The sequence below is a fragment of the Callospermophilus lateralis genome, chromosome 2 (genome assembly GCF_048772815.1).
Source record: "Callospermophilus lateralis isolate mCalLat2 chromosome 2, mCalLat2.hap1, whole genome shotgun sequence".
NCBI lineage: Eukaryota > Metazoa > Chordata > Mammalia > Rodentia > Sciuridae > Callospermophilus > Callospermophilus lateralis.
In genome coordinates, this window is record NC_135306.1 from 149,072,288 (window position 1) to 149,099,038 (window position 26,751).

General features: G+C 37.3%; 1 protein-coding gene across 1 annotated transcript; it reads right to left on the bottom strand.

The window, feature by feature from the left end:
* Nucleotides 1-1,502: 1,502 nt before the first annotated feature.
* On the bottom strand, nt 1,503-26,228 carry Spcs2 (signal peptidase complex subunit 2). The gene is made up of 5 exons (XM_076846643.2): nt 26,099-26,228; nt 11,207-11,290; nt 10,340-10,500; nt 7,049-7,183; nt 1,503-1,782 (listed from the first exon to the last, which is right to left on the bottom strand). The coding sequence occupies exons 1-5, from the start codon at nt 26,210-26,212 to the stop codon at nt 1,596-1,598; spliced, it is 681 nt and encodes a 226-aa protein (XP_076702758.1). The 5' UTR covers nt 26,213-26,228; the 3' UTR covers nt 1,503-1,595.
* Between the last annotated feature and the right edge of the window lie 523 nt (nt 26,229-26,751).

Below are 26,751 nucleotides of genomic sequence, written 5' to 3' on the forward strand. Positions count from 1 at the left end.
AGGGCTCTAACCGGAGAAGGAACTCAGTTCAAAAGAAATACTTTGTGTGTACGCAAACAGACTTTGCATCTTTTATTTCCCAAGGTTTTTCTGAAGCAGAAAGTACGGTTTCTAAAAAATAAACAAAAATATTACAAACACTAAATACGCCTTAGCAACTGAAATTTGTAAATAACGAAAAACACTGGTGACCCTCTCCTTAGTGGTACTAAGTGTAGTTGGAACTGCCCTTAAAGCTGGAGGAACAGTATTCCTAAAGGTCACAGGATCTAGGCAAGGCTGAACTCTTCTTGAACTAGGCTGCAGAAATACTGCAAAAAAATTTGTTTGTGTGTGTGTGTGATGGAGAATCAAACCCAGGACCTCACACATGCTAGGCAAGTGCTCTTAACACCGAGCCTTTTTATTTTGTGACAGAACCTCACTATATGGCCCAGGTTGATCTCAGATTTGCCATCCTCCTGCCTCAGCATCCCAAGTAGCTGGGATTATAGACATGCATCAATACTCCCTGGTGATGCTCTTTTGTTGCGGTAGAAACACAAACTCTGATGCTACAATGGGATCTATTAAGTGATGTGTGACAAATAATTCAAGTTTTATGTCTCAGCTTCCTCATCTATAAAACAGAGATAATAAAAGTACCTACCTCTTAGAAGTACCGTGGGCTTTAGTGAGTTAATACGTGTAAGGTACTTGGAACACTTCCTGGGACCAAGTAATGAGTGTTCTTATTATTCTTACCAGAGAGCTACGAGTTTCTCAGTTATGGGTTTTCAGGGCTCTATGAATAGTTAAACAGCCTGGAAATGAAAAAAACCTACAGTAGTAGAGAAACTAATAACACTTGCTGCTCTGGTCCTTCCATCAAGACTATGACTCATTTTTTCACATCTTCTTTCCTTTTATTGAAAAAAATTTTAGAAAATGGCAATTAATAAAGGTCGCAAACAAATCAACAGGGATATACTATGGAAAACAGACAATATAAAATTTTAAATGCCACTGGCTTCTTCAATTGATTAAGAACACAAAATGTTTAACAGGCAGGTCTTTTTAGACAAATTTCAAAGCTATATTTTGTGGGTTTTTTTGTAGTTTCCCCAAGTCAAATATATACACACCCACAAAAATGGTGTGTGAGGAAAGCTGTCATACACAAGAAGTTGTATCCTGAATTCTTCAGGAAACAGTTGTTGAAACAGAAATTAACATGAAGTCAGCAACAGGTTAACAATTTTTTAAAATTGAGTCTTCAAATGCTGCATGGCACAAAGCTATACTATAGAAAGTACTACTACGTACAAAAAAAAAAAAAAAAAAAGTTTTATACAGCTTTTAGCAAGAATGCTTTTCCAAAGCAAGTCAAAACAACATAATCAGCAGATCAAGGAAGCTACAGCTAGAAATAAGAGCTACAACTTCTCGTATCTGTGCTACAAAATCCTATTTTTCCAGAAGAGACTAAAATTTCCGGACAAAAAAAGGGACATTTTAAACATTTCTTACTTTACCCATTTTAAGTTCTGTTTCTTCCCCCACCCATCCAGTAATTCAGCATGATCCAGCAGAAAGAGGGCTGCTTTTAGAATTGGCTATTTTATTTTTCTTTCTGTGGCAAGACTGTCATGGAGCCTGGATATTTCAGGCTCGTATGCATCCATGACCAGTGTCCCGCTGTGGTCAAAAAACTTGGCGATAGACTTAGTGAATTCGGCTTCCCGCTGCTGCTTTGTTCTCCCACTGATGAAGGTCAGTTTCAGTGTATATTTGTCATCAAACCTAAGCATCAGGGCAAAAGACAGAATATCAAAAACAAACACATTTTAGAAGATATTATAAAATATTATGCATACTTCTAAGTGTGATGGTAGTATTTTCCTAAAGTTATTTGTGGATGACTGATTATGATACCCAGGATTTGTTTCAAAATATTTCAGTAAGAGAAAAAAATGCTACGTGCTTATGTCACAAGACTGGAAAATGCAGACAGTTACCGCAACTGGGAGATAAGCACATGGGAATTGTGTTATTTTGACTTTTCTATATATTTAAAAACATGTATAATAAAAAGCTTTAAAATTGCAAAGAAAGGGAAAAACAAACAAGAGCACAGATGCAACCAGTAATAATAGAGCACCAAGTATTTTTGAAAGAACAAGGTGGGCACTGGTGATATAGGGAACATGCAAATACTTTATACTTGGGTCCAAAACTATTCTGGGAAAGCCTTCTCAAACCCTCATCTGGGTTACACGTGTCTCCTTCTTCTTCCACAGCACCATCAATTAATATTCAATTCAAATACTAAATGCCTATGATATTCAGTTTTAAAGATACTTCCATGCTTTCAACAAAATTATCTGTACTGAAATGAGTTTGTGTATTTGTGTTTTTCACTAGACTGGGAGATTCCTGAGGGCAAGGATTTTTGTCTTAACTGCTTACTATCAGCATGGCACTTGGGTAGGCAACCACATTTTTCTGAATAAAAAACCCTTGCTATCAAGGAGGCTCCCCAATTCTAGGGTGCTTAGCCCTTGCAATCTGTAAAAATTGAGCTCTAGGTTCTACTGACTCCATACCCACTGCTTTACTACATGAACTCCAGAGATTCCTATTATACTTTAAGGTACCAGGAAGGTCTTTACTATTTCCACCCATTAAGAGGATTTAATGATACAATTTTCTGGTAGGCTGACACCCCCTCACCACCTGCTTCTGTCCACTTATTAGGGCACATTCAGTGGATTATCATGTAGGTATTATCCTTAGGTGAAGAAGTTTCTTATACACCTATTTCTGCATGCTTAAAACAGAAACACTTCCACTTACTTTAAGGATTACTATCATAGTCAGAATGGTACCTACTGTTTGACCATAGCCTCCCAAAAGCATAAGTCTTCAATAAGTCGTTGGACATTATCCCAACTTGGATGATGACTAGTGAAGGCCCTTGAACTATTTTAATCACCTCAAAAGATTTTTCTCAAGCTTTATTCACTTGTTGTTAACTGAATCACAGTAATTTTTTGACTTCTGGGCCCTGTTTTATTAGCAGTTACATTCCTTTGATGGCAGGACATGATCTGATGAGTTGTAACCTGATGCATCTTAGAAATAGCTTTCCTTAACTCAAACATTTATTGAGCACTACCTAGTTTTAGATACTAAAAATATATAGCAATGAACAATATATATATAAACCTCTGCCTTTTGGGGATTTTCATTATAGGGTGTGTGAGGGGACCAAAAAAAAAAGATGTTCTTTTAAATATAACAGGGCAGGAAGTTTCACTAGGCAAATGTTTGAGCAGAGCCCAAAGAAGGCAAGAGAATGAACTATCAGAAAATTGATATCCCGTGCAGAGGAAGATACAAGTGCAAAGGCCCTTAGACAGAACATACCTGGAATAAAGAATAGAAAAGGGTCTTAATGAACAGAATGAAGTGGGAGAGAATGACAACCATTGATTAGGGGTACATATTAACTTCTAAACCACAGTTAGAAAGTTAGCTTTTTCTCTTCATAAGAGTTTTGAGCTGAAGACTGAGGTGATCTGATGTTTCAGATGGATCAGTTTGACTAGTTCAAGTACATTTCAGTCATTCACACAATAAAGCTTTCTATACATCTAAACTGTGCCAGACCCTAAGCTACCTCTGAGGACCTAGAGATGGGACAATCCCTACCTAGGCTTAAGTATTTAGTATGTAGTGAATGGTAAAGGGGCTCACACTGCGAAGGAGGAGGGCCTAGGAAGAGACAAAGATAAACAATATAGCTCCAAAGATGGCAGGGAAAGCAGCTGCAGAAATCCATTATTATAGTAACCTAAGTGGGAAATGATGGTAGCATTGGAGATGGCAAATGGACAGACTGAATACATTTACACAGTAGGGTTAACAGGATTTGCTGACAGACTGGAGAAACTTGAGTCAAAATGATCCAAAATTCTTTTAGAATGGAGATGTAGAAGAACTTAAAAAAACAAAAACCATGAAGCACAGGTCAAAGAGTAGAATATTTAAAATGTAAATTATTGGAAGTAATTAGTTATGGAAATTTCTAGGGTATATCCATGGAAATAAGTGTTTAAAACACGGTAGAAAACAAGGTAATTAGTGGAGAAAAGTAAAACAGAGAGGTCACAGTACTGGAAAAAAATTTACCTATCTGGACACAGAGATCACCAAGACTTAGGAAGGGACACAAAGTTATCATCAAGAAAGAGTAAGTTTGCATTTAACTGCAATGAGGAAGATAAGATGGGCAAATGTGAGGACATGCAGTTAAAGCTGGTGTTTTAGGGAGGGGGACCAAGGATGAATTGGAAGCAGCAAAGGGAAAACTGCTCCCTTCTCTAGCACATGGGTAACAAATGCTATGAAACATCAGTCACCACTTGTAGCGTGCAGGAGAAATGTCTTCAGAGGTTATGGTCAGGTTTCATTTAGGGCCAAAAAGAGAAGGGAATGTTCAGAGAGGAAACTAGGCATAGGGGATTTGTGGGTGGCTGACAATGACTTGGCTGCAGGTTAGGAGGTCAAGGCTGCAGCCAAGTTCAAGTACATTTCAGTCATTCACACAATAAAGCTTTCTATACATCTAAACTGTGCCAGGCCCTAAGCTAGCTCTGAGGACCTAGAGTTGAGACAATCCCTGCCTTGGCTTAAGTGTCTAGTATGTAGTGAATGGTAAAGGGGCTCACACTGCGAAGGAGGAGGGCCTAGGAGGAGACAAAGATAAGCATATAGCTCCAAATGACCAGGGTAACAGAGATAAGCGTAAGACGCTCAAGAATACCTAGGTGTACCTAACCCAGACTAAGCTATGTCAGGGAAGACTCCTTAGGAGGATAACAAGTAGGAGGCAGGTGACAGATAATCAACCCAGAGAAAACAATCTTGATTGAAGGCACAGGGTCAACTGGAGAACTCAGCATATTAAAAACTCCATGATATTGCTAGAGTAAAAATACATGTTTTGAGAGGGGCACAAAAAGATATCATGAAGGACAGATGCTGAAAGACTGCACATGATAATGGAGTTCAGGGTATTTAATAAATGTGCTGAAAAGCAAGTAAACTGCAGAATTCTTACACAAGTCACAAAGCTTGTATAAATTTGAAGACGGCAAATGGTGGTCTGTGAAACCTTTCACTGCCATTCCATAGGGCAGTTATGGAACAAGATGTCAGAACCAGGAACTATTAAACTACTAGAAGAAGAGTTGGGAGGACAGAAGAATGTTCTCCACCAACAATATGGCAACTGGCAAAAATGAGAAGGGAGTACAGAAAAAATCAGAACCTTAATATAGTGCTAGTGGGACTGTAAAATGGTGCAGTTACTTTGTTACACAGGTTGGCAATTCCTCCAATAGTTAAAGAGTTACTATATGATTCAGTAATTCCTCTCCAACAGAAATGAAAGCATATCCACACAAAAATTTGTACAGATGTTTATAGCAGAATATTCACGATAGCCCAAAGGTGCTGATAACCTAAATGTCACCATTAATTGATGAACGGGTAAACAAAACGTGATATATCTTTGCAATAGGATATTATTCAACCTTTAAAAAGGAATGAAGTACTGAAGAATGCTACAATGTGGCTAAACCTTGAAAACATTATGCTAAATGAAAGAAACCAGTCACAAAAGGCCACACAGGCTATACATTCTAAAATTTAATTTACATTAGATGTTCATAGAAAATATTTACATAGTAAGTAAGTAATTGGATATTGCTTAAGGTTGGGGGGAAATGGAGAAAAAGGAGATAATAGCTAAAAGTTACAGGATTTTGTTTGAGGTAATGAAAATGTTCTAGGGTCGACTATGGTAATGACTGCAAATAACTGTAAATACACTATAAACTAATAAAGTGTACACTTTGGGTGAACTGTATGGAGGTGAAGTATATCTCAATAAGGTTGTTGAAAAAAAATGACAGAATAAAAATAATGAAATCAAGATGTTGCCAGATTCTAAAATTATGCAAATCTTCTTCAGTGGCCTAGGAAGAAGTTCAGATTCACAACAGCTGAGTATAAAAAGAGCTAGAAGCCCTGCTCCAAGGATAAGCAAGAACTCAGCTATAACACCAGAATGAAGGTCTGCTCCCCTTCTTCATAGACATCTTCACAAATCAGCAATGAAAGAGAGCATTTATTTGGTGCTGATGCTATGTTATCTTCATATATGTGAATAATTGTAACTTCAGGACCTACTTTTAGGAAGTATACCATGTATTTTTAGTTAATGACAAAGGCATGACTTTTGGACTCAAACCTGGTCTGGAATGCCTACTCTAAAACTTCTGGATTACATGATGCTAGAAGAATTAATGTAACCTTTGGACCTGTGTTCTTATCTATAAACATATGTTCTAAAGTCTATTTAGCACAATACCTGAAAAACAATAAATGTTTAATAGACATTTGCTATTATGGTGACTGGTATAATAGACATTTGCTATTATTATAACTGCTATCATATCTTCCCAACAACTCTAAAGAGTCCTTTTTGACTTCACTAAAGGCACATCGTTTATATGATTTATCAAAAGTCATACATTGAGAAACAGACTGAGCTGGCACATGGACTCCATTCTGGGTACTTACATGGACTCTGGACTGTATTTTATAAAGTCATACAGAGCAATGTTCCAGAGATTCTTGACAGCATTTAGAGTGCCATCAGGATCATAGAGGGCACAAAAACTAAACAGGTTTTTCCAAAGATAACTGATCTCATACCTTTGTCATTTGTTAACTTGTCACAAAGGATAAAATTCTTTATCCTTTCACTAAAGTACTTTCTTAGACAGTTTATCCTCAGAGATTTCTGTGATAACCCAATCTCAGAACTGCAATGTTAGGAAAAACCTTTTAGATCATTCACATCCCTTTCTTCATTTTACATCACCAGCACTATGCATGATCTGCATAGAACACACATACAATATTTGTTGTTAATAATGATGACACCATGGGGCAAATATAACACCAGGATTTAAGAATTTATAAGGACAGTCATTACCTTTTGAGACTGGAGGACAGTTGCCAAATATCATCAGGATCCATCCCAGTAGGATCTTTCCTGTGAGCCACAAGGAAGATGCTCTTCTCCTTATATGAGGTATAAATGGTCAGAATCCCCATCATCACAAAATAGGTTCAAATAAAGTTAAGGGGAAAATACACAAACAAAAGAGAAGTAACACAAACTGACAAGCAAAAACTTTCATGATAGTTTTTTTTTTTTTTTTTTTTTTTTTAAAGAGAGAGTGAGAGAGAGAGAGAATTTTTAATATTTATTTTTTAGTTCTCAGCGGACACAACATCTTTGTTTGTATGTGGTGCTGAGGATCGAACCCGGGCCGCACGCATGCCAGGCGAGCGCGCTACCACTTGAGCCACATCCCCAGCCCCTCATGATAGTTTTTTTAGTTTTTTTTTTTTTTTGTAGTTGTAAATGAACAGCATGCCTTCATTTTGCTTGTTTATTTTTATGTGGTACTGAGAATCAAACCCAGTGTGCCTTACACGTACCCTGCCACTAAGCTACTACAGTCCCAGCCAGCCCCTCATGATAATCTTAAAGAAGATGGTCGATTTTGCCTTACTGCAAAAACACTTAAAATATAACGATTTCATTTTCATCCTATGTTTATGTACCAAGAGATGCAAGGCACTCTCTGATAAATCCTCCAAACATCTCAAAGTCTGTCAAGACTTTGTTATAATTTGTGCTATTTCTGTATTTAAAAAAACACAATAATCACAATGGACTTGACCAGGTTCCACCAATTTCTAAGGTAACCAGAATAAAAGTGACTTCAAATTAGTTACACTGTACAATTACTATTACATTCAGTTAACAGCATTGCCCACCATATCTGACAGGTACTTGCTGTACCTGGCCCAAGAGTTTTGTGTGCATTGTAATTAAAATTTCAAAAACAGGAGTCATGAAAGTATAGTGCAAAGCATATAGACTCTAGAGTGAGGTGATCCTAAGATGTGAATCTTGAAGGACTTCAACGAACATAACTGTGATAAATTATCTTTTCTTCCCCAAGTATTCTCACCTCTTTTAAAATGGGGATAATAGTGACTTTTTCGAACTGTCATGAGGTTTATACATAAATATATACATATATATTGTGTCTAGCAAACAGAAGATATTTATAATAGTAGTTACTACTATTATATACAAAACTAACTTGATCTTGCTTTGTTTTAAACAAATATAACCAAAGTAGCATCAAAGCAACTCTCCTTGAAGACCATATATTTGTAATACTTCTGTCACTGTTCAAACCTCTTTGGAGTTTCCTTAGGAACTGTCTACAGAGCCTCTGTTATAATTCTTTTGAACTGCCTTAATAGTCAAAAACTCATATCGAGATCATCATACTGTCATATGTAACTAATTAAAACAAATTTAAAAAAAAAAGACAGCAATAATAAAAAACAAAATTCATATCGAGATGATTGATCTGGTTACTAAAAGGGGTCAGGGATCACATAGTGCCAATTTGGAGGACTATCATTTGACACCAATTATAATAATACCATTTTTGATCAAGGCCTGCTTATAATACATGGCTTGCTAACTACCTGTGGGGGTAGAACCTTTTAAAATATTTCAGGTAATGGCAACCGTGTTTAATAATTTGTTTGAACTAGTACAATGATAGCACACAGCAGACATACAGTGACTATTAAAAATCATGTAAAGATAGGAGTGGTGGCACATGCCTATAATCCCAGAGGATCAGGAGACTGAGGCAGAAGGATTACGAGTTCAAAGTCAGCCTTGCAACTTAGCGAGCCCTTAAGGAACTCAGTGAGACTCTGTCTCTAAATAAAATACAAAAAAAGGTTTGTGGTCAATGGTTAAGCGCCCATGGATTCACTTACCCAATACAAATAAATTTTTAAAAAAAAGATATATAGAGATGCATGTACTAACGTGGAAAGATGTCCACTATACTTTTCTTAAGTTAAAAAATAAAGTATAGAACAAATACACAGATGGTTTGGGTGAGGGGACCATATTAAAAAAAAAAAATTTCATGAATATAACTTTTGTAGTAGTAGTAACAGCACAATACAATTTCTTTGTTTTCAACCTCTGAGAAATAATCAAGCTGGGTAGGTAAGGTCACAACCATAATTCTAAACTTACTATTAAAAAGGAGAGGGGAAATGCTCCTCAACTGATGATGGAATTATGGAAACATTGTTAGGTCAAAAATGCATCTAATATCCCTAACCTACCAAACATCCTAGCTCAGCCTAGTCTACCTTAAACTTGCTCAGAACACTTACGTTAGCCCGCAGCTAGGCAAAATCATCAAACACAAAGCCCATTTTGTAATAAAATGATGAGTATCTTGGGTAATTTACTGAATACTCTACTGAAACCTTAAAAAAAAAAATCCTTTCTTTTTTGCTGTTTGTTTCAGCTATAACTTGAAAAGTCAGAAAATCTTAGATTGCAGGCTGGGGTTGTAGCTCAGTGGTAGAGCTCTTGCCTAGCATATGCGAGGCACTGGTTTCAATCCTCAGCACTACATAAAAATAAATAAATAAAATAAAGGTATTGTGTCCATCTACAACTAATTAAGAAAAAAAGGAAAATCTTAGATTGGACTATTTAAGTTAGCAACTATCTGTATTCCATTCCAAGTCAATTATAAAATCTCTCATTTAATTTTCATAATTCTGAATATTAACCATAAATGAGATAAATTCAGTATCAAAAATTTAATTTCTTATTATCACAAGATTTCACACACATAAGATTTCAAATTATATTCTGCAGTTCCCCCCAGGTTCTTAACTCTACTGTAACACAAGTCAAACTTAAACCATAGTCAGTAGCTCCCAGTCCAGCCCCTCAACTTCAAGGAAACCTGACTTCTGACTCTTCAAACTCTGATGTTTGTCTAATATTCTGTGTAAGTGGCTTAAAGCAGCCTAGTCTAATGGGGAAAGTTTTGGGCTAGAAGTGAGACAAACTGGGTCTCATTATTCCTGTATGTACTGCTATTAAGTGCTCATATTACAATTATAAGAATTTCTACATTAATAACTAAAATAATTGACAGATAAAACAACATATTAAACCTAAAATATCAAAGACGCTAAACAAATTTAAATGCCCACAGCTTATTATTTTAAATTCTAACATAAGCAGGTACCAAGAAGGAAAGTTTTTATGGGGAACAGAGAGAAATATCTCTCTGTAATATGTAAAGACTGTTATAAAGCCATATGTAAAGACTGTTAGTAGAAAACAAACCTGATAAGTAAAGGATATGATATAACGCACAGGGCTAAAACTGGCTTGGACTCTGGAAAGGGGTGCATATAATCCCAAATCAAAGCCACTATGGCAAAAAAACAGGAGATGGTACAGATGGTGAGGCGACCGTCAATCAGCCCAAAATTCTCCACATACTTGTACTTTTCCAGAAGTACCTAGTGAGAAGAAAAGGAATCAAGCTACCAGGAATGTTTTCTTCATGCTATGTGCTTTTATTCTTGATTTCTATGAAAAAGTTGTTAAAAATTATATGAATTAACAAAAAGTTCTCTCCAACAGGTATTTTACCATTCTAAACAAAGACAACTTAAGTCATTTATAAAGGATCCTAGGAAAAAAGTCCATTAACTCCCTACAATATATATTTTTTTAAATCCTCAACTTTCCCCATAGGATATAGTTAAAACTTTTCTTTTCCCTTTTCAAATGGAGAAATGACTAACCATACATAAATGACCAATCTTTTCTCAATCTTTTGTGCTCTAAGGGCATTAATCTCAAAAACAATAAATTACCAACTTTTCTGAGCTAGCCAACATTTACATTTTTAAAAATTTTTTTAGTTGTTGATGGATATTACATACATTTATTTATTTATATGTGGTACTGAAAATCAAACCCAGTGCCTCACACATGCCAGGCAAGTGCTCTACCACTGAGACACAGCCCCAGCCCCAGTCCCAACATTTACATTTTAACATACACCCCCATCCCCAATTATTCTGTAAGAGTTCTGGAAACTGCTGTATGCCTTATTTTCTAACATTGAAAATTAAGGATACTTCAAGTTAACAGAGTAAAAAGATCTTCAGGAAATGGGCTGTCATCTGTATACATGCTCATGGACCCTCAAGAAAGTACCTTTTTGGCAGAATCATCCAAAGAGTTTTTCACAGCTGATCCATCCCATTTGTCAATTTTTACAGGCTTATCATCAATTTTCCACTGTAAAACAAAGAGAAAAATTGTTCATCAAGAAACCCGACATCTCAATTAAAATAAAACAGGCTGCTTTCTTAAGAGTATCCTCAAGTATACATAACATTTATTCTTTGCCTTTTGATGATGGAGAGCTAAAATACAAAAAAAAAAAAAAAAAAAAAAAAAAAAAGAGGTTGAAGAAGAGGAGACTAGGCCACTAGAATCAGTCAGTACTTCTGACACTCATGTGATGTTAACAGTCTCTAAGCAGAGAAGTCAAAATCTTGTACAAGCCCAGAACCAGAACACTTACACAGGCTAGTCTCTGTGAGCGTGTACTCATATTCTCCATCCTCATTTCACACAAATGTGAGTAAAGAAAAGAATTCCATTTGTTCATCCTTTCATTCTGTAACCACAAAACTCAGAAAATACATGCAGGAATTTATACACTAAACAGAATGGGCAGGGTTTCCGTTAATAAATACTTGTTTGTCAGGAGTGGTAGTACTTGCCTAGCATGTACAAAGCCCTGGGTTCAATTCCCAACACCATGACAAAATATAGACAAAAACAAGTAAAAAATAAACAAAAAACACCATTAGTTGTCCACTAACAACTTTTACATTTTAATAGGATGTCTTAATTTTAATTTTACAGCATATACAGTAATCTAGTATAATCTGTTAGAGCACTAAATTTTCAATCACAAACCAAGTCCCTGACCCAGTCCCAACATCAATTAGTTATGTGACTTTGGACGAAACCTGCTTTAATTTCGTTATAAACAGAGGTTTAGAAAAGTTTCCCACATACTGCTTGCTATTCAGAGATAACTGATTTCTCAAATGTTGTGAGCAGATGTTCAAAATATTATAAGATCTACAAGTGAATTTAGCTACCTGGACTCAACATCCACTTCTGGAAATTTTTCTATAACTACACACATATGAAATAATATATAAAGCTACTCACTACAACATTATAATATATAGCTTTATATATTATTTATATATAATATAAATAATATATTTTATATTATATAAATATATAATGTTTATATATAAGTATTACATATATTATATATTTTTCATATATATAATGTAAATATTATATATTTTTTCATAGTAGAAAAAAAAGCTAGAAGTAACTCAAGTACTTATCTAAAGGGGACTGATTAAAGGGGGCTGATTAAACTATGGTACATCCAGATATCCTACATGGGTAGAGAGAGGGAAATGGGTGAAGAGTGAGCCACTAAAACTTTTAAAAACATGTGAATGTATTATATGGTTAAAAAAAAAAATTTCAAAATTCAACTGATTAAGTGAATGCAGCTTAGGTGAAACAGAGTGTTTATAAATAATGAGAAATCTTGGATAGATCACATTAGCCAACATTTATTCTTTTTTTTCCATTTTTTATTAGCAACTCTTACTTTAGATAGAGTGAACAAATATTGTATTTCATAAAAATTTGAAATTGATTTGGCTTCAGAATGGATTAGTTTACTGAAGAACAGAAAACATTTATATCTCATCAACTTTTTAAAATTGGACTGTGATTCTATACAGCAGTACACAAAAAGAACTGTTCTATAAAACTTGTTGAGGGAAAAAAACCCATGAACTAGAACAGTCATGCTTAAAAGTGATTAAGTAAATCAAAAATTTTCCCTTTGGTGCCTTATAAAAACAAAATTTTTCTTTCAGAACATTACTCATGATAGCATGCTGCAATACTGATTCTTACAACCTGCCAACCTACAAATCATACACAGTATCAAATTCTAAAAATGCCAATTGAATCATGAATTATAGGGTTTTCTAGCTACATAGCTAGATCACATGCACTCAGTCAAGTAAACCTCATTTTGATAACCACAAGCAAAAGACCTTGCAAATTCACAATAAAAATTCAAAATAAAATTTATGAAATAAAATCATTTAAAAGTTTTAAGTAGGGCTGGGGTTGTGGCTCAGCAGTAGAGTGCTCACCTAGTACACGTGAGGCGCTGGGTTCAATCCTCAGCATGACATATAAATAAATAAATAAATAAAATAAAGGTATTATGTCTGACTACAACCAAAAAATTTTTGAAAATTAAAAGAAAAATCATATTCTCAAAGAGACCAACAGACCCTGTCCTGTGTCAATTAAAAGACAATATCATTGCCTGCAGTACATCCCAGAAGAGAAACTTGCCTCTACAATTCATAGGATAATTTCTTAACAATGTTCAGGGATAACATACAGAAGCAGGAGTGCTGCAGGACACAGCTGTAATCCCAGCTACTTGGGAGGCTGAGGCAGGAGAATGCCAAGTTCAGAGGCCGCCTCAGCAACTTAGTAAGATTCTGTCTCAAAATTTATAAAATTTAAAAGGGTTGGGGATGTAGCTCAGTGGTAGACCACACTTTGGTCTAATACCCCAGTGCCAGGAAGGAAGGAACAAAGGAAGGAAGGAAGGAACAAAGGAAGGAAGAAGAGCAGCCATTTCAGCATGTGCTGAAATAGCTTCAGCACTAATTCCACTGTCTGGTACCTGGAAACAAGCAAAACAGTAATATTTCCAGTAAATGGCATGTTAAAGAAAGATTATAATTTGATTTCTTAAGAGATTGTAGCACCATCCATTTTGTATGCCTGAAAAACTTAGTCCATTTCAAAGTAAATAAAGAGGGCAGTGACTGACACAAGATGCTTATTTTTCTGATTGTTATTTTCCATCATTCTCAAAACTACTCTTAAGACTAAAATATATGGTATTCTCCCTGATCTCTCTGCTGCTATTCAGAGTTATTTTAGAATCTTTTTTCCTCACTCTTGTCTTCCTTCACACTAAGTTAAAACTGCAATAAAAAGGGAAAAACTCAAGTTGGGATTGTGGCTCAGAGGTATAGTGCTTGCCTAGTGTGAGTGAGGCACTGGGTTCAATTCTCAGCACCACATATAAACAAACAAAATAAAAGTCGACTGACAACTAAAAAATATTTAAAAAAGGAAAACACTCACATATGACATCAGAGGATAAATTAGTGGAGGACAGTATGCAGAAAAGAGCATAAGAATGAGCCTGCCACCCTTAGAAAGGTCTGTTTTCAAAGTTGGTCTTGGAATGGCATCTGATAACAGTCTCTACAGTAATATAAAACATTCCCCAAGTAAGAATATTGTACATAAACTATTTATATAAACAATTCAACTATGCCGAACACTTTTCCTTCTGGGAATTTGGCAAACACCAGGCTGAGAGTTGCCTACTTAATAAGCCCTAATAAAAGAAACCCAGACAGAATCCCTAATAAACTTTCGGTGCTGACACTACTTCACAGGTACTGTTGCCATCTCGCTGCTAGAGGAAGTAAGCATGTCCTATGGGACTCCAACAGCAGAGGACTCTCAATCCTGTGCTTGCTTTCCTCTGCATTTCATTTGTGCAGCTTTTCTTCCTTTGCTGATTTTGCTTTGTATCCTTTTGCTGTATTAATCTTTCCTGAGTAGCAGTATGTACTGAGTCCTATTAGTGCTTCTAGCAAATCACCAATCAGGGTAGTCTTGTGAACCTCTGATGGAGACAGTACTGTCCTGTGTCACCTAAAAGACAAATTGGATGTTGTGCTTCATACACAATTCCTCTTCCCTCATTACCTCCAGTATATAATAAGATACATGCATACTGGGCATAACCAATGATCAAATGTATTTACTTAGCCATTATTTTTACCAAGGTGATATGATATATGCACATGGTTTAAGGACTAAGAGTTCTTAGTTTTTAAACTTAGTTCAAGTTAGTTCTTGCGGGAGGCACGCAAAAACAAATCAAACCAAACAAAAAACCAACAACTAGCAATCTCTGCTTTGCCATAAGTCTGTAGTCATTTCCTACTTTCCAAAGACAGACAACTATTCTCATCTCCTATAGTTGACATTTGGGGTTTTACCTCTAATATCCTTTCAAAACATACCTGTGAAGCTACTTGAGTGGTCTTTTATTGGGTACGGAGCCATGGGGGACTTAGGTCTCCCCTTGGGGACAATCCCTGGCATTCCCACATATAGAATGCCCAAGGCGTGAGATCTCTGCCCTTGCTCTACCAATGGGACAGCCCACCTCCTGCCTTATTTGGCAAAGAACATTCTGTAGAACACCTTTGAAGTTCCTTTGTATAAATAAACCAAACTTGGGCTCCCACTCTCTTTTTCCATTGTGGAAGCTGGACCCCTATGACATAGAGCCGTCCCACCCTTGCTTTTCAAAGTTACTTCCCTGTCTTATGGTCTTTTCGTCACTTTCTTTTTCTCCACATGGAGGAACTCGGATCCAACTGCCAGTGCCAGATGTGGGTGGGATATTGCTACTAAATTTTTCAGTTTTTTGGCATTATATCTACTGATTTCTCACTACGAAAATGAAATTTAGCCCCTTGCTACAGTTATTCTTCCTGCCCCTTCCCACCATCTTTTTGATACAGTCATAGATCAATATGGATTTGGTCTTATATAACACCTTAATTTTTGTCAGATCATGAACTCAGAGTTTACTACCATAAATGCTATTAACAAATAAGTCATATAGATTACTAGATTTACTTTTTATTTCCTGCATAGCTTTTTGTTTTATTTTTAGTAGTTTTTTGTTTTTACCATACAATATATTTATCAACAATTTATTCTTTAATTCTATGCCAACTGTTTAAAATAACCCCACAATATATGCAAACAGATTCAGCACTATATGAATTTCCTCTTCTTGGAGCAAATTCTTGGAGACTTCAGACTTGCTTCAATCTAAATGGTGCTGCTCTTCAACCTGCTGCATAACTATCATCCTGGACTCTCCCTTTACTATGACACTGGGGTTTTCCTTTATCTCTCTTGGACTGGATTGCCTTTTCTTATTATATCTTACTCTTTCCTTGGTTCACTATTCCCTTGATTTGGTGAAGCACAAATCCAGTGATTTCCTTAAAAATGCATAATGGAAATAAAGTATGCATCTGAAAATGTCTCTTCTACCCTCTACACTTGAAAAATAAAAAATTATTTCTCTTTAAAAAAACTGCACATAAATCAAAACTACTCTAAGATTTCATCTCACTCCAGTTAGAATGGCAATTATCAAGAATACAAGCATAATTAGTGTTGGCAAGGATGTGGGAAAAAAGGTACACTCATACATTGCTGGTGGGACTGCAAGTTGGTGCAACCATTATGGAAAGCAGTATGGAGATTCTGCAGCAAACTTGGAATGGAACCATTACATTTGACCCAGCTATCTCACTTCTCCACATATACTCAAAGGACTTAAAATCAGCATACTACAGTGACACAGCCACGCTCAATTCACAATAGCTAAATTATGGAACCAACCTAGATGTCCCTCAACAGATGAATGGGTAAAGAGAATCGGTTTATATACACAATGGATTATTACTCAGCCTTAAAGAAGAATGAAATGATGGCATTTGCAGGTAAATGGATGGAATACAGATTATCACTTTAAGTGAAATAAGCAAATCCCAAAAAAAACAAAGGCTGGATGTTTTCTCTGAAAAGCAGATGCTGATCCTTTGGGGGGTAAGGGTGGTAGGGAGGAATGAAGAAACTCTGGATTGTGCAGAGGGGAGTAAGGGGAAGGTGGGGCTGTGGGGATGGGAAGGACAGTAGAATGAGACAGACATTATTACCCTACATACATGCCTATATATATATATATATATATATATATATATATATATATATATATATAAAAATATGATTACACTGCTGGTGTGACTCTGCACCATGTATAGCCAGAGGAATGATAAGTTGTGCTCCATTGTGTACAATGTGTCAAAATGCATTCTCATATATCATATACAACTAATCAGAACAAATTTTAAAAAAGATAAAACATTCTAACATTTGATAGGACAATGACTAGAATACATTAAAATCTACCATCTATGTATTAACACTGAGTTGCATTTATCCTAATAAAATAATCCCTTTGAAAGATAGTTGTAAAACAACTAATTATTGTCAAATCTGGTAAATAAAGAGAAATAGTCATGTTTTTTTAAAAAAAGTTATTTATTTATTTTTTTTTTCAAAGAGAGAGTGAGAGAGGGGGGGAGAGAGAGAGAGAGAATTTTTAATATTTATTTTTTAGTTTTCGGCGGACACAACATCTTTGTTTGTATGTGGTGTTGAGGATTGAACCCGGGCCGCACGCATGCCAGGCGAGCGCGCTACCGCTTGAGCCACATCCCCAGCCCTTATTTATTTATTTTTTGCACAGTGGCACACACCTGTAATCCCAGTAGCACAGGAGGCTGAGGCAAGAGGACTGAGATCAAAGCCAGCCTCAGCAACAGCGAGGCGCTAAGCAACTCAGTGAGACCCTGTTTCTAAAACACACACACACACACAAATAGTGCTTAGTCATTATTTGTATCAAGGTGACATATGCACATGGTGTGGCTCGGTGGTCGAGTGACCCTAAGGTCAATCCCCAGTACCCCCAACCCCACAAAAGAATTTCATTTTTGAAGTGCTTGAGAAGAATGTTAAATGCAACCCAGGCATAAAGGATACATAAATAATGCAGAAAGTCATTTTCTGAATTAACTGATTTGGGGATTACTGCTTTCTCCTATTCCCCATGCACCTTTTGGCTTTAAAAGAGTTGGGGGTGGGGGAGACAGACAAAATCTTGGTCATTAGAGCATGCCCAGCAAATTGTCTTGAATTTAACATAACAGCATTTACACTTTCTATTCTTATTTTAATAACAGTGAAAACAGAAGTTCTGTAGTGATATCAGGGACCTCAGTGGACTGTTTCATAAATTTTCTTTGCTTGACCATCAGTAGTAAAACTCAAAGAATTCCTCAATTCACAAAGGAGAGGTAAAGAATGGGGGCAAGAATGAGTGGTCAATGAAAGGACCCCACTCTGATTTAAAGAAATGTGCACGGCTCTAAGAGAAATAAACTTTTCCTCTTCCCTTCTTTGGTCTACCCATTTCAGAAATAGATATAAACTACAAGAGGGAAAAGTAGTAGGAAATGGCGCATATGAGAGAGAGACCGTATTCTTCTACACAGTATTATTTACAAGGCTGAACAATTTGAACTTTATTCTGAAGCAGGCAATGGACAGTATTTTAAGCAGGGAAATGACAAACTTGTTTTTTTAAAAAGTCATTTAAGTGGTAACCTGGCAGATGGTCTTCAGAGGAGTAACCAACACAGACAAACACATCAGATGGTGCCTGATTTAAGTACAAAACCTGAATGCTCAACAAATAGCAGCAGGGAGACAAAAAGGGAATACTTACAATGTAGAATTGGCAAAGCTTAGTGACAGAACAGTTATAAGGAACGTGAAAGAGAAACAGATGACCACCTATTAAGAATTAGGGCTTGGATGACTTGTCTGAGTCATGTGTCATTTTCCAGGAAAAGGAACATAGAGAGAAAAAGGATAACTATCCCTTTCTATATATGGAACTTGAGATGCTTTAACTTATATTTTTCTTCCTTTTGATCTCATAAGGAGATAATGAAAACCAACTAAAAGTAGTCTCAGAAGCCGAGATTACTATTTTGAGCTATAAATATATATGAATCCCTACCCCCTTCACATGCCCACATTTAACAAGAAAAGATCAGTAGTAGTAAGTTGTTGGCAAGGACTTGCCTCGCACATATGAGGCCCTGGGTTCAATCCTCAGCACCACATAAAAATAAATAAAAATAAAGATATTGTATCCGTCTACAACTAAGAAAAAAATTTTAAAAAGAAAAAAAATGTTAAATTTGGGAAGAAAATGTCTATCTTGAGGATGTGCAGTCACCTATTTTAGATCCCAATTCAGAAAATGTCATGATAACCCAACAAAGCGATTATAGCTCTGAGCAACACACCAAATCTTCAATTTCAATCTTTTTTTTTAAAATAAAAAATGGCCAAAAAATAATACAGCAAAGGAAATCACTGGCTTACTAGTGCTTATTAGTGGTTGCATTTATGATTATAATTAGCTGGAAGTTAAAATTACCATGTGGCAATTAAATTATGAACATGCACATTAGTGGTAAGTCCAGAGAAACTGACTCAGATTTTTTTCATTTCTCTGCTCTGCCACAAACTATATTAGCAATGACCAGGCTGCTTCTACACCAGCCTGACCGTAACTTAACAAGCCTATACTACTACAGTTCTTTGAGAGCCAGCTCCAGTTACTGAATCCATGGTTTAAACATCTCACCACTGATTCCAGTATATGTGAGGTCTAAGACTAAAAATGACTCAAAGTGAAACAAATGCAGTAAGGGTGTGAGATGAGTCCTTATTCTATAGAGGGGGCAGATCATTTGTTCCAAGAACGATATGTAATCTGTTCAGAAAAATGTAGCTGTATTATAAATTCCTTCAAACATTCCTAGTAGGGGGAAAAAACCCAACCATTCCTACTGGGAATGTAAAACGGTTGAGCCAAAACAGGGGAAAACACTTTGACAGCTGCTTTCAACACAGTTATCTTTAGACTCAGTAATTTTACTCACAGGTTTATTATCAAGAGAATAGAAAACGTATAGCCACACAAATGTCTACAGCACAGTAATCAAAATAGCCAGAAGGTAGAAACAACTCAAAAGTCAGTTGATAAGGGGCTGGGGTTGTAGCTTAGTGGTATAGCGCTTGCCTAGCACAGTGAGGCACTAGGTTCAAGCCTCAGTACCACACAAAAATAAATAAAACAAAGGTATTTTTTAAAAGTCAGTTCATAAATGGGTAAACAAAATATGGCATAATGCATTATAATTTAGCCATAAAAAAAGAATGAAATAATAATATATGATACAATATGCATGAATCCTGAAAACATGCTAAATGAAAGAAGATAGCCACAAAAGGCCAAATATTTTATAATTCCATTTATATGAAATGCCCAGAATAGACAAATCCCTGAAAATAAACAAACAAAAAAGTTCTGTAGGGGCTGGGAGGTAGAACTTAGTGGCAAAGTGCTTACCTAGCATGTGTAAGGCCATGTGTTCAATACCCAGCATCACTTAATAAAAAATCAGAACTGGAGCTGGGGTTATGGTTCAGTGGTAGAGCTCTTGCCTAGCAAGTGTGAGGCACTGGGTTCGATTCTCAGCACCACATATAAATAAATAAATAAAGGTCCATTGACAACTTAAAAAAAAAAAAAAAGTCAGATCTGTGGCTGCCTGAGGCTGAAGGAAGGAACAAGATATGCTTGCTAGAGTATAGGGTTTCTTTGGGGGGGATTATAAAAATATTCTGAGAGCTATAGTTAGTGGCACACACCTATAATCTCAGCTACTCAAGAGACTGAGGCAGTAGGCCCCCAAGTTTGAGGCCTGCCTTGGCAACTTAGCAAGATCTTATCTCAAATTAAAAATAAAAAGGCAGGGGTGGGGGGTTTAAGGAATTTGGGGAATATAGCTCAATGATAGAGCTCCCCTGGGTTCAATCCTCAGTACCGCAAAAAAATAAATAAACAAACAAATAAATAAATAAATAAAAATATTCTGAAATTAGATAGTGTAATGGTTGCATAATCTTGTTGAGTATACTAAAACATAAAACAAAAAAAGGTGAACTTTAGCTTCTAGGACACGACTTGCCTTTCTCTCTCACTGAGGTCTGTCTTCTTTGTTTGATTTTTGTCTTCTTCCTGATCTATAAATATTGGCAAGCTCCTAAGCTCATCTTAGGTCCTTTTCTCTGCCTATACTCATCCGAAGGTGATCCCAAGTATTAGGGCTTAAGTACCATGTACAAGTGGATAACTTCCACATTTCCAAACTGGACATCATTTGCCCTCTCCACTTAAATGTCTAAAACATCAGACTTAAATAGCCAGAGTCCAATTCTTTTATTTTGCTGGTACTGGGGATGGAACTTGGGGCCTCAGACACGCTAGGCAAGCACTCTACCATTGAGTTATATCCCCAGACTTTTAAAGTGTTTTCTTTTGAGACAGGGTCTCAGTAAGTTGTCCAGACTGGCCTCAAACTTACAATCCTCCTGTCTCAGCCTCCTGAAAAGCTGGGATTGCAGGTGTGTGTCACTGTACCAGGGAGAATCAAATTCTTAATTTCTGCTTATCCCTCAAAAGTGTTTTTCTCCCAGTCTTCCTCATTTCAATAAAAGACATCTCTACTCATCCAGTTTATGGAACAAAAACATGTTATCCTTGATTCTTTGCCTTGTATTATACACTCTTACCATCGTTATATATTTTTGGCCGTACATTCAAAATATACCCAGAATCTGACCAGTATTTCTCAAAGTGAAGGACACTGTTAAAATGTAAAATAAATACAACATATGTGTGAAAAATGCAATGTCCAGGGCTTGACTCAACAGGGTCTAATTCATGTGAGAAGAGGTCCAGAAATCTGTTATTCCTAACTAATACCTAAGGGAATTTCATGTAACCAGACCTCACACTGTGATGTTTATTTATCTAAGGAAGCTGAAACCCAGAAGAACCAACTATAAGTGGGAATTATATATATTTGTACACGTGTACTTTTTTCTTGAGTGCTTACTGTGTGCCAAATACTAACTTTTAAGGCAAATATTATTATTATCCCCACTTTACAGATGAGGCAACTGAGATACAGAGAGATTTATTAACTTGCCCAAGAAGCAAATCTGGTAGGTGGCAGAGCCAGAATTCAAAGCTAAACAGACAACTTTAGCTCCAGAACTTAAGCTCTCAACTAAGATAGAAAATCAGGCTGACAGCTCAGCCAAAGGCAGACTCTAAGTATGAGGTTAAAAAAGCCTGGATACAGCTTCAGGAAAGCATAGTTTAACAAATCAACATTAATAGCCAAAACAAATTATGCAAGCAGCTTTTATTTACAGCTGCCACTCAGAACAAAATGCCTTGATGTATTTTGGGTGAAGCAACTTTGTACAATGAACTAAGTCAAGTCATTATGTAAAGGGCACTGGAAGACTAGATTTGCATACTTATTTTAAAATCAGGAAACAAGAATTGTTGTGTTCTTAAAAAACAGTTTCAGAGGAGCAGAAATTCACATCTGTTTAAGAGAAAACTAGAAGCATGTGCCTCACTTTATGACAATTCTTTATGGCAAATGAAACTACAGCTGCAGAAATTAAAACCCTCCCCCACAAAATCAAGATACATTAAAATAAAGGACTATTAAAGGTACCAGCCTCTTGTTCCCACAAACCAAAAACTTCTCTATTCATTCCAATCCTGCTCCACTGAAAACAATTTTCTCATGCTCTCTCCCACAGTACCCTCAGTTTTCATACAATTAAATACACCATCCTCTAAGCTGTTTCTGAACACTTACATAGTTTTTTTCTCTGCTAAAATCAATGTTATAAGTAGTTACTGTCTTGAGCACTATAGAGAATCCTTCAAAGGAAACTGAATGAAAACAAAATGAGTGAAGAAATACAATACAGTATGACATACTAGGTGACAGCTTAATTCCCATGTGCAGTAAAAGTCAGCAAAATTTAGAATTCAATGTAAGGCTGAAATGAAATTTTCCAAGAAAAAGCACTTAAACAGTTCCTGAGTACTCTCTCTCTTCTGTCCCTCACTTCTTGGTTAAAACTTTCAAGTGCTCCTGTGTGAGGCCTTTTTATCTATTTCTACTACTCAAGTTGGGGTTCTCATCACTTTTACTTCTCATCACTTTTTATGTAGCCCTTTATAAAAAACACTTATTGATATTATATAATTTAATCTTTACAAGACTATGTACATCCACAATACTTATTGTGATAAGTTATATATTACTGAACTTGAATTTCCTTATCTAAGGCTATGTGGCTTTTAGCATGCTACACAAGAATTCAAACTTCCTTTCTTTCCATGAAATCACTAGTATGGCATAGGTCCTTTGTTAGAAAACTTCTAATTTCTACCTCTCCAAACAATGTGAATAACTTCCTTTTAAATCACTTTATACAGTCTCAAAGACCATCAACAACTTCTACTCCAACTTCAAGCAAACCATGCCTACCCCAATCTGATTTTACTTGTCACTATAATCCCCTTGGAGAACCTTCCAGTTAACTTACTACCTGAGAAACCTAAGGGACCCTCACATTCTGATCATCTTCACTCAAGGAGACTTTCTTAGCTGATATGCTTTTCCTCTCTCCCTCAAATTAAGGTCTGATCTCCACTCTCAGACCTAAGAGGCCTTCCTCTAGAGCCCTCACCCTTATCAATTAGATCTAAAGATTATTCTCTCTCACTTAAATTTCTGCAAAAGGTATACATTTGAGGCTGGATGCAGCGGTGCATGGCTGTAATCCAGCAGCTCAGGAGGCCGAGATGGGAGGATAGTGAGTTCAAAACCAGCCTGAGCAAAAGCAAGATGCTAAGCAACTCAATGAGATGGTCTCTAAATAAAATACAAAATAGGGCTGGGGATGTGGCTCAGTGGTCAAGTATCCCAGAGTTCAATCATCAGTACCAAAAGAAAGTATACATTTAAATACACCATATACTTCTTAAATATATTTAACATTTTGACTACCTCATCTCTTACATTCAGTTATTCAGTATTCTGTAATAGGATTCTCTCTCTTTTTTTTTGATATCAGGGATTGAATCCATAAGCGCTTGAGCCATATCCTCATCCCTTTTTATTTATTTTGAGAGAGGGTCTTTCAAAGTTGCTTAGGGCCTAAGTTGCTAAGGTTGGCTTTGAACTTGCAATCCTCCTGTCTCAACCTCCCAACCCACTGGGATAACAGGAGTGCACCACAGAAATAGGATTGTTGATGTATTTATTCCTCTACCATCACACATCTGTACTGGACACTACAGAAATCAGAGATTATTAATGTATATTGTCACATTTGATTCTCCCAAAACAATCTGTAATGTAGATGCCAGAGACCTAATATTTCTGATGGAGAAAAGAAACTTAGTGAGATTAACTGGCTTGCCAGTCTTCATATTATTTCCAAGGAGCAGATATACTTCAATCCAGGTCCTTCCAATAACATAATGATGCCATGTAGTACCCAGCTGGCCCTCCAAATCCAGACTCTATATTCACAGATTAACCAACCATGAAACAAAAACATTTTTTTTAAAAAATATTTTTAATATTTATTTTTCAGTTTTTGGCGGACACAACATCTTTGTTTGTATGTGGTGCTGAGGATAGAACCCGGGCCGCACGCATGCCAGGTGAGCACGCTACCGCTTGAGCCACATCCCCAGTCCCTAAAAACATTCTTAAAAAAAAAAAAAAAAAAAAAAAATCTGTCCTAAACAGGTATACTTCTTTTCTTGTCATTATTTCCTAAAAAATACAGCATAGCAACTATTTACATACCACTTACATTATATACTATAAGTAATCTACAGGTAATTTAAAGCATATTAGAGATGTGCAGCTCATATATAAATACCACACCATTTTACCTAAGGGACTTGAGTATCCTCCAGTTATCAAAATCCACAGGGGCTCCTGGAACAAAATCCCAGCACACACAAAGGGACACCTTATTCAGTAATCTCTGCCTCAGCAGAAGGCCCATGCTTAATATTTGATGATACAACTGGAAGGTAGAGGAAGGCTGGGGGGGCTGGGGGACAATCACCAGCTGTGAGGTACTCAGAATTTGTATATCAAACTGTCCATCAATTCCCAATGCTCTCACATGTCTTGGAAAAATTTACTGTGCAGGTCTCCAGAATGCATTCCTGTCTTTAAGGGTTAAGTGTTAGAACCATGTAATTCAAACCTGGATACTCAAAAAGACAAAAAGATCTGGATCTGAGCCTCTCCACACCATCATGTATTCATTCCTTAAGCACATACTATATATTAGGCACAGGAAAATCTGACAGTTGTTGTTCCCAATGAAAGTTAAAAATCTTGTTTACTAGATGAAAGAGACGTTAGGTTAAATCCCTCATTTTGCAGATGAATAAACGTAGGAAGAGCAAGCGTGTATCAAGGTCACGGAGCTAAACGCAGAACCAATACTAGGACTCTTGCTTCCCTGGAACTATTTCTTCCTGCATACTGTACAAAGACTAAGAAAAGACAACCCAGGAACAGTTCTACCTGCCCCCCCCCCTTTCCCTTAAACCCTTGTTGGTGAGTGTGCGATTAAAAAAAATAAACAACAATTAAAAAAAAAAAAAAAAAACTGGTCGGGCACAGAAGGAAAGAGGCAAGCAGTAGTCTACAGTAGTGCACTCGCTTGCAACCAGGCAGAGAAAAGTGGGCAGAGGGTAAAGAAGACATGAAGGGAAAAATCTTAAGGTTTCCTTTCAGCCCAGCAGGTTAAGTCAACACTTAAATGTTTTCATTATTAGCGTGATAAAAATGCCCAGAAACTTCAGCAAAAAGACAGAAGAGCGTTTGGAATCTGCAGCAGCACACGAGGGTGATGTAGTGAGGAGTTTGGGTTTACCAACGTCGAGTAGATTCCTTAATTTCTTTGGGCTTCAGTTTTCCCCGTCAGTGAAGGGCACTTTGTACGGTGGACACCAGCACAAGGGAAAAGTTATGGCCACGTTGATGTGTGGGAGTAATCAAATTATGAAAAGCTGTGGTGGCCAGCATTAAGGACCAGGGACATTTCTGACAAAGAAGCCCTGAAGAGGTGAAAGTTCGGGCTTGAAGTGGGGAATGTGCGGGCTACAAGCCGGTGTCTGTGGGCTACACGAGGGTTTTCCTCAAGAGGCCGCAAAAATAAGGGGGCGGGGATGGGAAGGTGGTCTCGCCGCTCCCCAAGCCTCCCCAGGATTTGAACTGTCCCCAGGAACCGACTCCTTACCTTATCTAACAAGCCGCTGCGGCTGCTGCCTGTCCCGCAGCTAGGGCCACCACCAGCCCCACTACTGCCTCCGCCACCACCACTTCTCCCGCCCTGTGCCGCCGCCGCCGCCATCTTGTCTGCTTCTGCGTCTCCCTCCCCTCCGACTTGTCCGAAGCCGATTGGCTGAATTTGCTGGCGTGACGCGCCGCTCGGAGTCCTTCGGGATCCGTAGTTCGGGACGAGATGACGCGAGGTTATAAGCGGAAGTGACCGCGGAGCTTGCCGGGACTTGTAGTTAGAAGCTCTGGCCGCCGGTTGCTGCCTACACGGGCAGCCGCGGCGTCGCGGTTACTAAGGAGTAAGGAAGGTAGTGGCAAGCGCCACCGTGGAGCAGCTCCGAGATTCCCGCGAGCCTCGCAGGCGCGCGTCCCGCCTGACCCGGTCGTCGCCTCCGCGGACCCCTCGAAGGCGGAAGCGACGGCGGAGGCAGGTGCGGCTGGAAACTTCATTTGCGTAACTTAGTCTTCCCGCCCCCGATGTGGAGTCTCCAAAGGAGCGAGGGTAGAGCTAACCTTCATCCTTTGCTACCTGTTAGGGCACTTAACCGATTATTCTCTCAAGCGACTGTCATCTTAGCTGTAAGCAATGTTGCATGTCGAATTCACATTTCG

Bases quoted from the DNA above. Each gene is read 5' to 3' on its own strand.
- Spcs2 (XM_076846643.2), bottom strand. From the start codon at position 26,212: ATGGCGGCGGCGGCGGCACAGGGCGGGAGAAGTGGTGGTGGCGGAGGC. The intron at 7,184-10,339 runs ATATCCTTTACT...CTTTATTTGAAC, and splicing joins TTAGCCCTGTGCGTTATATC to CTATTTTGTGATGATGGGGA. The intron at 1,783-7,048 runs GTAATGACTGTC...CCTGATGCTTAG, and splicing joins CTGTCCTCCAGTCTCAAAAG to GTTTGATGACAAATATACAC.